This window comes from Ceratina calcarata, unplaced genomic scaffold (assembly GCF_001652005.2).
Source record: "Ceratina calcarata isolate Rehan_Ccalc_2016 unplaced genomic scaffold, ASM165200v1 scaffold436.2, whole genome shotgun sequence".
Lineage (NCBI taxonomy): Eukaryota > Metazoa > Arthropoda > Insecta > Hymenoptera > Apidae > Ceratina > Ceratina calcarata.
In genome coordinates this window covers 743354-756345 of record NW_017167384.1, presented here as the reverse complement: position 1 = coordinate 756345, position 12992 = coordinate 743354, and the positions used below count along the sequence as shown (strand labels likewise).

The 12992-nt window shown below is 44.6% G+C and overlaps 1 protein-coding gene across 2 annotated transcripts in view; it reads right to left on the bottom strand.

Annotated features, from left to right (window-relative positions):
• The window catches only part of LOC108626994 (uncharacterized), a 97492-nt gene that overhangs the window by 15662 nt on the left and 68838 nt on the right, over positions 1-12992 (bottom strand). Inside the window, exons 3-7 of one of the 2 annotated variants that reach the window (XM_026815238.1) lie at positions 6807-6991; positions 5998-6190; positions 4292-4900; positions 3201-4114; positions 739-1022 (exon numbers count right to left, since the gene is read on the bottom strand). In XM_026815238.1, coding sequence (XP_026671039.1) covers positions 739-1022; positions 3201-4114; positions 4292-4900; positions 5998-6190; positions 6807-6991 — 2185 coding nt within the window. Of the gene's footprint in view, positions 1-732; positions 1023-3200; positions 4115-4291; positions 4901-5997; positions 6191-6806; positions 6992-12992 lie in introns of both variants that reach the window. The other variant, XM_018027994.2, reaches the window with a different exon arrangement.

The window sequence follows — 12992 nt, the reverse complement described above, 5'->3', positions numbered from 1 at the left end:
AGCCAATACATCCTTAAGATTTTGCGAGGCTCGATCTCGATGAGATGTTCGAATCACTCAGACGTACAAAGAAACTATTCATGCATGCGCATGTAAAGAGACTCTCGAGGGTGGAGGAGGAAGATATTAAGGGGGATGTTGAGAGGACAGGTCGTAATAAAGGGCCGGCGAAGGAGGATGATTAATACGTTATTTGCGAGTCGGAAATTCAGTTGGAAAGTGTCGTTTGCAGGAACCGTCTCGCGTACAAACCAGCCTCGAGGACCGCTGTTCATCTTTCTCGAGAGGGAGGGGTTGTTATCGTTCGAAGGGAAACGGGCCAGCGCAAACTGTCCTCCCGATTTTTTCCCCCCCGTGCAAACACCGTGAGAGATCTTATCGGGGAACTCAGTGAAATTCCAGCCGGGCGAATTTGCTTCGAGGACTGGGGTAAAGGATCGTAAAGTTTATTCTACCTCAATTGCGGGTTTACGAGGGATTTGACCATCCGCGAGGCTTTCCATAATTGCCCCCTCGATCCGACTTCAGACTCGCTAGTCCGATCACGATCGCCATTTTCTTACTCAGTGATTTTCCAAATTGATGTCAAATTCAAAGAACGTTCGCCTATTCGAAAATACGTACAAATTCGAACGAGTTTTGGAAATTCGCATGAAACTAAACAGAAGCCAAACGAAGGAACCAAATAAAAATCGAAATGGAGAACGAAAAGTGATAATGTTAAAGTTTTACCCATACTGATTCCAGAACTCGACGGATCCTCGTTCTTGACACCCCAGCTGCCGGCGAGGTTCAAAGCCAGCAGAGGCCTCTCTTTGAGGAGTTCAGCGACGGACGCCAGACCCACGCAGCCGCAGCTCAAATGTGGCAGATGCAACGCTTGCACCTGGACGCAGTTGCGGAGAGCGTCACAAACCCGGGACACTTGTTCCCCGGACAGGTTCATGTCGAGGACCAGCCGCGCCAGACTCGGGGACGCGTGACTCAGTCCACGGCAAAGAGCGTTCACCACGCACTCCAATCTGAAACAGAGAGACAACGATCGACCACCTCTTCCTCTTTCTATTCGAAATTACGTTCCCAAAGGGAATCGACCTATCAGTGGTCGCTTGGTTTAAACAGCGGTTCGTTCGATCGCAAAATAGAATTTGTGATCGCGCTTTCTAATTCCAAAGCCAATTAAAGCGTCAAGGTTATTCGAAAACTGGTTCACCGTTCCGTTTTCGGTGTTTAGAGTGGCGAAAACCTCAAAGAAGCTTTTGCGAGCGTTTGCAGTTTCCCTTAGCCGCTTGACACACTGCTATCGGGAACTGCTATGTTCGCAAAAAAACGCGGCCGATATCCGAGGATCGATAAGAAATTAGGGAGTTCTAATTGAAATACTGGGTCGTTAGAGGTCACATAAAACCGCGAGTCGGTCGTAACATGGAATCCGGCGTAAAATCCTTGGAAAATATGAACTCGGATTTCCACGATTTACGCGTGGCACAACGTCCTTATGCGCTATTATTTCGGCTGGTTGATGCAACAGTTATGCAAAGGCGGGCCACGGGTTACTCTCTCCCTCGGAGAATTGCAAACGAGCTTGGATTTCCCTACCCGGAGTTTTACACGCTCTACCAGAGCGGATTTTCACCGGGGAAACGATCAGCGATACCTGGGACACGTTACTGGATCAGGAAGGAAATTTTTATCCAATTTTATCCAGAGCTGGAAAATAAACGCTCCCGCGCGCTGTAAACTCGATCGGGTGAATATACATATTCATGAACAATTATTTGACGAATAAAGCATCGGAGCTTTTAATAACATGATATACCATATATTTTCGGAATTAAAATAACGCAGTCTTCTCGCTATCGATGTTAATTAAAATATAGCCCAACGAGCAACTGTATTGATTCCGTTCGACGCGATTTTATTGGACAATCAAGCGCATCCGTGAAATTATTATTCTATATGAAAATTAGATGAGCGTCAAGCACATTAACTAAATGTAAATCAGCATCATGATTTATCTTTCAATATTATGTGTATATGACCGTGCAGTTATTGTTTCATCGTTATAAGTATGAAGAATCAGTCTTTATGAATCGGGAAACATTCGAAATTTCGGTGACACCGCGTCCGACTAATCACGGGCTGTATCACTGGCAGCTACCGGCCGTTAGAAGAATACTCGGTCAGCTGTCAGTCATCTCCGTCGATCGCGCTGTTAATCTCCGTTAGGGATTTATAGAACGTCAATCAAAATCTGATCGGACTTATCTAGCAGAATTTTTTCAAGAGAATCTCGAAAGATCAGAAGGTTGTTTCGCTTTTAAAGAGTCTGCTCTCGAACTTGTAGAGTTCGGGCGATTTCGAGCACGTCTACTCTTAGCAGGCGAGAGTGGTTGTCAAGAGGAAGCGACGAAACGTCTCGATGCTCAACAATGAGCTTGCAAGCTCGAGGATTGTTCCGCCTTCCGCCGCGCCAAATGACGGCTTTTCGTTCTTCACCGACGGAGCGGACCGAGTTGAGCCAGGCCGAAATTGGAAACATGAAAGAAGTCCGAGTTTGGTTGGAAGTAATCAGCGGACGAGATTGGAGGGAAACAAGATTAGAAATTTGTTCACGGGAATAGTACGTAATCCAACACAGAAAGATATCTATGAATACTCTTGAAAAAGTTTTATGACTCGGTTACAGAAACAGAGAAACGAGAGAGGACGAGGGGAAGTAGGTATGAGAGTTCGACTATGAAAAGTGTATCGTCCTCCTTAATTTTTCGCCACGGGCTTATCCACGACGACCCCTCGAGCGACCGAAAGGGGCTGAAAAAGAACCTCTCCCGTATTGTTCCCTTCGCTTTCTCGGCTTTTTCTCAAGCCGCTAGACTTTATGCGGTTGCGATTCAACCCCCCTGGGTCATTGTTGCCCCTCTCGTTCTCCTCGCGTGCTTTGAATATCGGAACCGTGAAAAATCTCCACGCTTTTTCGGCGCGCAAGAGTTCTTTTAGGGAGAATGTAGAATTGAAATTTCCCGAGAGTCGCACCCTTTCAACCGAACTCTCAAACGTATCCTGCGACACGATCGATGCACTTACACGGAGATTGTAAAAGCACGTTCGAATCATCGCGAAAATTAATTGGGAAATATCTCGTAAATATACAAAATCGATAATTGTTATTAAATTGTCATTCGTTTTAAATGACTTACCGATCGTGGGCGGCTTCTTCCAAGCAAGTGATGACCAGTTCAAAATCATTTAGCTTCTTCTTCCCCAAGACACTCTTCAAGTGCCCAGCCAACTTCTGCGCTTCGTCGACCGGGAACTCTTGTCCGAGAAGCCAGGTGATCCTCACGAGTTTCACGCTCTCGTTTCCAGCCAGAGCTTCGAAGAAGTCGTCCAGGTACGTAGGATCGGAGCCTCTCTCGACTTGGAACACCACCTCCAGAGCTTCGAGAGTGCACGCCGGGCTCTCGAGGATCCTCGCCCATCCCTCGAGTTCCAAAGGCGAGGTGTGCACCAAGGGTGCTGGGGGTCTTTCGTTGGGCGAGGGACCGAATCCAGGACCCGCACCGACTAATCTACACACCGCAGAGATATTTCCATCCGAGGCACCGGCGGCTTTCAACAAAGAGAACACCGTTCGCGGTGGCACTTCCAATGGACAAAGTTGATTCAGTATCAAATGCGTTTTGGGTCCCAACAGCCCAGCCAGATGACTGATAATTCCTGAAGGTAGACCTTCCAATTCCCTTCGAAGGATATTCGCATACTGAGCCACGGAAGTTAGATAATAAGCCGCGAGGAATTCGGCGACGGCCATGTGAATCGGTGTGTACAAATCCGGCTTTCTTCTTTGCCCGAACGTCAGACCTTTGGTCAGAAAACCTAATCTGGTTACTTCTATCCCGCCGCCTCGAGCTCTAAGTTCAGCTTCCGTGTAAGAGCATCTCCCTTCTCTAAGCGCGGCTAAGGACAACTTTCCAAAATCTTCCAGGCGCTTTCTACAATGCCCTGGGATTTCTTCGTTATAGGGAACCGGTGGATCTAGGCTTCTCTTCACGATGCACTTTACTGCTGCTTGTATTAATGCACTGGTTTCCGTGGGCAAGCTCCCTGAATCCTTTATAGAACATGCAAATTATTTAAATTAAGGGACCGATCAAATGATTTTACTAACCAAGTCGTAAACATAGTGTCGATTAATGGATGAATTATTGCATCGATCGTTATACGAAATATTTTGATAAAATATTTGTGATGAAATAGCGGTGAATCATGGAAATTATTGAGGACATACCTGATAGAGAGAGCAGAGCATGATCCATCCGAGGGGATGCTGCGCCAGTTGTTTTACCGTTTGAGGCTGAGCGTTCAACGCCTGGAGGAACTCTCCGGCCTTCTCGGCGTTGTCGTTGTGAATGAAACAAGCGAGACACAGCCTCTCGACGTGCGGCCACTTCAATCCAGCCAGATGGATCCTCCTTTGCACCAACGGCGACAGCACGCTCGAATTGCTCGGCGAGCAAGTGACCAGAATCCTCGCGTCCGGGAATAAACGTCCCTCGAGGAGGTCCACGGCGTCGCCCAGGGACGCTCTCCCGCCCACGCACTCGTCGTAACCGTCCAGCAGGAAGAGAACCCGATCCTCCATTAAGTGCAGAGTGCGCCAGACTTGAGCCACGGCGTCGCCGATGCCAGCCGTCCTCGGGAACAATTCCCGGGACAGATAATTCAGCACGGGACTGCCGCGAAGTTCGCGAAGGGGTACGATCAACGCCAGAGCCGGACCATCCCCTTGGATCGCCCATTGATGCAACAGACGCAGGCAAAGGGTGGTTCTTCCGCTTCCGGGGCCGCCCTCGATCGCCACGCGACGCGGTGCTTCCGACACTGTTCCGTCACTCAACTATGATAAACATTAAAATTCCCTGTTGTGACTAGAATGCGACATTTACGAATTCATGAAGGGAGCGCCGAGAAACGTTCATACAAATTCTACACCTGTTTGATTCTAAGAAGAATCTATGATTCATGGGTACAAAGTCTCGGTTTTCTTTAGCAAAGAGAATGAGACTCGATATTCGACTTTCAAATTCCGTTTAGGAAGGGAAAGCACTCCGGGTTTGATCGCTAAAAAATTCTCTTGATCAGGAATCGAAGCGCGTCCAGGTTACGTGATTCCACGAGCCAGCTAGAATTCATCTTTCATGGGCAACGAGCATCGTACGAAAGGAGACGGTTTCGAGTGAATTCGCATAGTGGCTATGCGAAAGAACGTCGCTTTATCCCCTTTTTCGAGCGGTTTACCATCCATCCAGCTTCGCCTGATCCTTCCCACCCGTTTTGTTTTTAGCAATCTGGCTTTCGTCGGGAACGCAACGCGGACTCTAATATCCGGACCGAGAACAAAGCTCGGAAAGAAACGAATTTACCTAGGTTTTTTAACGAAACCCTGAAATACTCTCTGATGCATCCAATTTCGCATTGTCCGTATCTTCCTCGTCAAAATATACTATCAAGCATTTGTAGTTTCCCTGTGCTATTCAACCGAGTTTCATTTCGGAAAGATTAGAATTTTTCAGATAAAAATCCGACCAAGGAGTTCTACCAAACTTGGCACTCACGCGACGTTACCACGCGAAACGTGTTCGTCCTCCACTTTCCCAATTACATAGTCGATATCATGCAAATATACTCCCGTTTCTACGCAACGCGTATTCCAGTTGTACGAAATGTATATCTTCCTATCTTCAATTCAACGTGCATGCAATTAAATGAAAAATTTCTTATACCGTGACGAGATTTCAAGGAGACGTTAAAAACCGCTCGATTCTGACAAAACAACAAAGTCGCAGCTGAGAAACTAGTTCGAGAAATTCCTATTAAAAATATCGCTCCCGTTCTCTTCGTTCCGACTGTATGCGAAAACCGATTTGAAAGTTTTGCCAGACGACGTCAACAACCGGCAGCAGTTTCCGCGCGATGATTTATGGTCACACTCACCCTGACGGGGGCGAATATCTGGTCGGGCTTGATGTTCTCGAGCCTTGCCTCCTGCTCGCCGCCCTTGTGAAGCAGCTGCAGGTGCGGTAGAAAGTGCGCCGGGCAAAGGGTGCCCAGCGGTAGTGGCGACGCCCATCCCGGCAAATGGGGCGAGTCGCGGGTACCCAACTCCCTGTAGAAACTCTTCAGGAATCTGAAAATCACCCAACCCCTCCGCGTCATCTAATTTATCTTGAAAACTATGCACATTCGCATCATGTTTTCATTAATACTGACTACTCTCTCGACAATACATGTTTCGGATAATATAATGAAAATTGTACGGAGCAGATATGTACATTAATTTGGGAAGAATAAATATGTTTTGTTGATTAGAATCGTTTTCGTTCAACACTTTTCGATCGCTGTGTTGCCACTAAAATTCCAATTAATCCAAGTTACGCTAACTAAAGTGGTTCGCTTATCGGGTGACTGGGTTAATTTCCCAAGCGACGAAACCATAGCCGCTCTAAGTGGCAGCCTTTTCGCGTTGAATGATGCATTTCCAGTTGGACAAGATTGATGATCTTACTTGATCAACCGTGGCAAAGGCTGCGAGAACAGCTTTTGCGCGTCGTTTACAAACGATTCAATCTGACATAACTTACTATTCACTGATTTCATCTAAATTTCGTGTCAATTCTGTTCACTTGTTGCACGCAGTTCCCATATGTTCGAGGAGTGTTACACTTCATTTTTCAGATACCAAACGTAACCGTTCGGTGTGCCACTATTTTTCAGTTTCTACGTGAAATTGAAGGTAGCCCTACCTTAAGAGTCTCCCAAGGGGATCTCTCTCCGGTGACGGTGGACCTCCGCTTCCCGTTCCGAGCCTCCGCGAGGACGCACGTGCGCTCGATATGTAAGCGGCCGGAGCCGGTGGCGGGCTGCAAGGCGGACAGCAAACGGGGCTGCTACCACCCGGCGTTGAGAGGGTGTAACTCCTCTCCAATTCCTGAAACAAAAGAAAGGAAAAGCCGCTTTAGCTCTCTTCCACCCCGTCGCCTCAATATGACGCTGATATATCATGCCATTATCCTCTGCGGACTGTCGCAGACACATAAATGTCGCTTAAGATTTATTTGACTGCGTACGTTCCCCATATGCACTTTTACCAGCAATTAATGACGGGGGCATCATTATTTACGAAGGATATTCTTTATTACGAAATGTCCGGGAATACTTTTCTCTCGGAATAAAAAGATTGATGAAACGGCACGCGGTTGATCGAATAACAGCTGAATCATTGGATCGAGTGAAAGTGGCTGAATTAACAAGCCGACGATTACACGGAGAGCAATTCTCCTTTACTCGTGCGAGACCAGCAATTGTTCTCTCAAAGGCAATTTTCAACCGAGTTTCTTTAGGAACGAATTCGAGTAAATCGATAATCGCACGTTTCTTTTAACGATTCCTTCAAATCGGGCACAGTCACGCGTCTCGGCTAAAAAAGAGCCTTACAATCGCTAGTTACGTGACCCGAGACAAGTCAAGAGAAGAAGAATTTCTATACCTACTCTAGTTCCTTTAATTCTTCGTTTTACGCTACGGACACCGGGGAGATAGTATTAAAGAATGGCAGCACCCGTGTAATCGGTGGGCCAGCAAATGGGGCCCAATTGGACTCAAAACATAGTTGGTAATTGGACAGTTAGAGATACAAATTTTGTTTGAAACATTTTTCACTAGCGTCAATAGTTTACGAGTTTTAGACAAAAAACGATAAAACAGTTTATTGTAACATACTCGTTAACTATTGACGTTAGTGAAAAATGTTTCATACAAAAGTTGTAGCTTTTGACGCTTTGACAAAAGTTGTGACTTCAACTTTCCTATAAAACATTTTTTATTGAGGGTGACAGGTAACGAGTTATTTACAAAAAACGAAAATGTAGAAAAATATGAAGGGGACAGAGAATTCCGAAAAAATAAAATCTTTTTTTCTCAGAATTTCGAAAAATGCTTCAAATAAAAGTTGTAGCTACTGCTATTACCTGCAGAAAGGACGTATACAATTTTCTTTTATCTCGAATACTTCAGGACTAATCGAGTAATTAGTTGGTACATCACCAATTATTTCTTAATGAGTGGAGTTAGAAGGAAGTTGCATAGAACTTTCCTTGTATCTAACAACTACAGCTACTTTGCAGACTTTTTCATACGACACGGAGTCCCATACCGCTGCTACTCTTTAGTAATCTCTACTCGATGCAGGGAGTTAGCATCAGACATTGTATGATACGTCGTATCATTTTTATTGTACTATTTATGACTATATGAAAACGGATTAAATGGTAGTGAAAGCGCAAGATCATTGATAATCCAGTGTAAGCTTTAACATCCGCTCTATATTAAAGTAGAACACGGATCGACTTGTTTTGTCTCCGTCCTGGTTCGATCGTGAACTACTTCTGGCCGGCCGAGATATGGCACGCGTCCCGATAAAAATGCGCATCGGGAAAAGGGAGCGCGAAATGACCGGACGCGGCAACTTTTCGGGTCGAACCCGAGCTGTAATTACGGAGATAACGAACTCCATTCACCGCGGCGGCGGCGTGCCGGCTCTATTAAAACTATAAAGACAGTTTTTTTAAATTCAATGCACGCGGAAGCTCCTTCTCCCGGCCCCCTAATGAGTATCACGACGACAATTAAACGTACACTGCTGCTCATAAGTATTAACAGGCCTCCTATGTTAATACAATATGAGATGTCTCTGGCGTTCATCCAAAATTACAAATTAAATATTATATATTGATTATTATATAGAATTGTGTATTAATCATTAAATGAAATATCATCAATAATTATTGCTTATTATTACATGAAATGTTGCAAGTAGTGTTAAATAAATTACTAGGTGAAACTTATGGTTGGCAGTGTACACGTCTCTGTGGGAACGAGGTATCGACGATCGAAAGATCCCAGGAGCGCGCGTGTGGTAATTAAAGTCTGTTAATCGCATTATACTTGGTTATTAATCCCGATGCGCGGTAGCTTTCTGTAACGATTTCCGGGAAGCTGCGAGCGTCCATCGATTTTCCTGGGTAAACGTAATTAACAAGACCCATTCTATTCGTTTAAAAGAATTGATGCATAAATATGCATACATAGAATATCGGAAGCTAAATACAAATTGCTTAATTTCTATCTTAATAAATATATAAGAATTAAAATAAAAAATATTATTATAACAAAAAGTAACCTGCTATATTTTCTGGCGTCGATTCCATCGACTTCAGAATTTCTGAATGTCATAAAAAATGTTCTGTTTTGGCCAACGATCCTTGAGGAAATGTGAGACGTCACCAACAGTGAACGGAGCGTTTCTCTAAATGGGACAATGGAAAGCTGGAAGCTCGACGACGCGAGCAGACACGGTGGGAAGAAGGGGGGGTCGAAGATCCTCCCTGTGAGGAGCGTAGCGGCATTAATTCGAGCTAATTTCTGGCGCGGACGACAAAGGGCTTCGAGACGAAGACGCGCTTCCGCCGCGGACACAAAGGGTTTCCCGGGTGAGGATTAATCGAGGGGAATCGTGCGTCTTCGCGCTTGTCAACGCTCTCCGGACAAGCGTGTATGTTACATACTGTACGATACACCTGACGGAACTCCCAAGTGCCAGTCAAACCACTTCGTACAAACGTGATCTTCCCATTTAAAACGCAAAATGGTAACTTTGACAGAGGAAATGGAAGATGACATTTGCTTATCACCGGTTTTCCCTAAGGCGATTAAATTCTGGTCAGACGGGATTAATTAATTTATAGGAGAGTGCGTATAATGCGTCCGACCGTTGCCAAAGTAAATACACAGCAAATATGAAGCAGTGAACCTCACGAAATAATTTCGCAGTACTTCTAGCTCGACAAAGGCTTGTTTTTGGGGATACTCGTTAATAACGAAACGTTCTCGCGGGTCGTTAATTTTTCATTTCCGGACTGACAGTTGTTTCGGCCAAATAATAGCGGCCACTGCTCGGAAAATCGAATTACAACGCTAATTGTAATTTCAGTCGGTTAATCCCGGCACGAGTTGGAAATCACGTCGAATGAAATAAAGATTGTAGCTCGGGTAATTAACATCGGTTTGAAACGAGGGATTAATGCTATTGCAATTTAATATTCGATGCACGCGGGAGCCATCACGGTGAACACGTTAAAACTTCTTTAAGCCCTCTGTACGTTTAATTCTTTTATAAATAATCCAGTTCCCATAGCGCTCCTATTTACATCCTCGCTTTTCCTGAAAATTGATAGCAATGTGCAGTGTCTAAGCATACGATCACGATACGGGATAATTAACCACTTTCGACGAGTAGATTTCGGGGAGACAAAAGGTCCGTGGCAAGGAGGCGAACAATGTGGTCGAAAACAATACTGGAACAAAATTATGGTCTGGTACATCAAAATTCGCAAACAAAGGGAAATGGTTGGGGTTTCGAATCGATGGACAAGGAATCCCTGCCCCCTGTTAAAGTCCCATCACCCGGCGGAAGTTAATTTAATCCTGATCCAATTAAACCGGATATAACGCTAAGCCTGTTGGTCGCGAGCAGTTAGCCGCGTGCAGTTAACGTGCACGCTCGTGCCAGTTAACCGCTGCGTAAATTGGAAATTGGCCCCCCGACGTCCGATAAATATCGGATTAGCCGATAAATCGGACGGAAAACGGCGATGCGTTATATTCGCGGCATACAAATTATCGTTCTCGTTGTCTCTGATGCGGTTCCTGAACGTCGGCCCTAACGTTCATCACTCCCTTAATTCCGAAACGACGTTTGTACTTCATAAACCGTCGAATAAAAGTCGTACACATAAATCCATAGATAAGAAAAGGCTATGAATCGATTTATACACCTGATAACAAGTATATATGTATGGCACTGGCTCGTACACTAATGTCAACGAAACGTTTCTTTTATTTTTCTAAGTATAAAAGCACCCAACTATTGTGTTTGTGCAAAATCAATTTTTATAGAAGGGGATGTATGGTTCGTAAAGATTAGGATAAGAAGGTGCGGAAATCCGAGGCAGAGGTTCATAAAACTCGTTTCTTAAAGGCAGTAGCCTAGACCACGAGCCGTGGATTTACGGGGCAGTGTCTGGAATCGATAGGAAAACTGGCGATACGCGAGAACGAGGTTATTTATCGTCCCCCGTCGATTCTTTCGACGCGAGCGGGTCTCGAGTCGATATCGTCGCGTATTAGCCTCGATTTATAAACCTAAGCTGTTCGAGTGGCTTCGTCGTTTACGCGAAATCGTCAGCGATATCGAGCTTAACGCAGCTGCATATCGATGCAGACAAATTATTTTTTATTTATCATTCGACGAACTGTTTTACGAGCAAAACATGCTAATGCTGATACACGTGACTGTAGTTTGCGCTTTAACTGGAAACTGATGTATCCTTTCGCAAACGAGGGCGTAACAGCATTGAAAAGTGAATTCCATACGACTTTCGACAGTCAATCGATGGTCGCAAGGTATTGTTCCCCAGTTCTCTCGTTTCAGACGTACCTCTTTCGTCATTTGTCAAGCAACACGTAAGTGCACACGTATGCACAGGTGTGTGCGTGATTTAAAAGCGAGACATTGACCGGGAGCCTGCGTTAGCTGAAAGAAACGACATTTTTCAACGTCCGTGAAACAAATGGACGGCGATACACGCAGGGCCGAGCCCTTTTCGCGCGAACAGGAAAAGCTCGAGAAACGGACATTAAGGCTCGGCGAAACGAGAATCGATTGCCTCTAATTTGTTCCCATTCCGGACTGGAAATTTCGCGGCTCGCATTAAGAAAAATTATATTCAAGTTCTGATAAATGGTTCGAAGCTGGTTTTTAAATTCGATGAAGAATTGTCGCGTCGACACGGCCAAATGAGGGGGAAAAACACGTGGATTTTGGTACGTTTTATCACGGGTCATAACAATCGTGTTACACCGGAACGCGTAACCGGAAACGACGTTTACTCGTAACCCCGGCGACGCGTTCGCCGAAATTCACGGGGCCACGTAATTTCAGAGCAGCCGAGCACGCGCTCGTAAATATCGCTTAAAACGCCACGGGGAATATCTATTCCTCGTTTCGCGTCGCGTCCCCGAAATTGGGGCAAAGTCGTTGAAATAATTTTTCACTGCGAGACGCATCGCGCGAATATTCTATCTGAATTCGAAACAATAAAAAAGACCTTGCATTCGAGAACGGAAAATACTGAGTGCTGCTTTTATGGACTGTGTCTAACATAAACAAGGATGATGCTGCTACACGATACGACGATCAGTTGTTATATAAAACACCCGGTGGAAATTCGTGAAAGGAAGTAATTAAGGATGTATTGGCTATACAGTCAATCCCACAAGTTTATGTACCTTAGAAAAACGTATTTCCTATAATTAAAAAGAAATCAGACACCGGAAGAATAATGCTAATAATAAATAGCTACGTGCTGAAAAGTATAGAAGCAAATATCCAATTAAGTATTGACGCTGACGAAAAATGCTTCAAATAAAAGTTGTTTTCCTTCTAATTTCGATATTTAACGAGTTACGTATGATTATTTGGCATTTTATTGATGTTGACAAAATCCGACCATCCCAGCGTCGAAACGGCGAACTTTTGACAAAAAATTTCGTTTTTCGTTAATTACTCCTAAACCGTTGAATCTACGGGAAAATTGCAAGAGACCTTTCTTGTAGAGGACGACGAGATCTACAATTTCTGTATAAAAGTTTATCGCTAGCGTCAATAGTTTACGAGTTATTGACGAAAAACGAAAAAACAGTTTTTTGCAAATTACTCGTTAACTATTGACGCTAGCGAAAAATTTTTACATGGAAATTGTAGATCTCGTCATCCTCTACAAGAAAGGTCGTATACAATTTTCTTGTAGATTCAACGGTTTGGGAATTATTGGCCAAAAATGAAAATTTCGCAAAATTTGAAGGGGTACCCC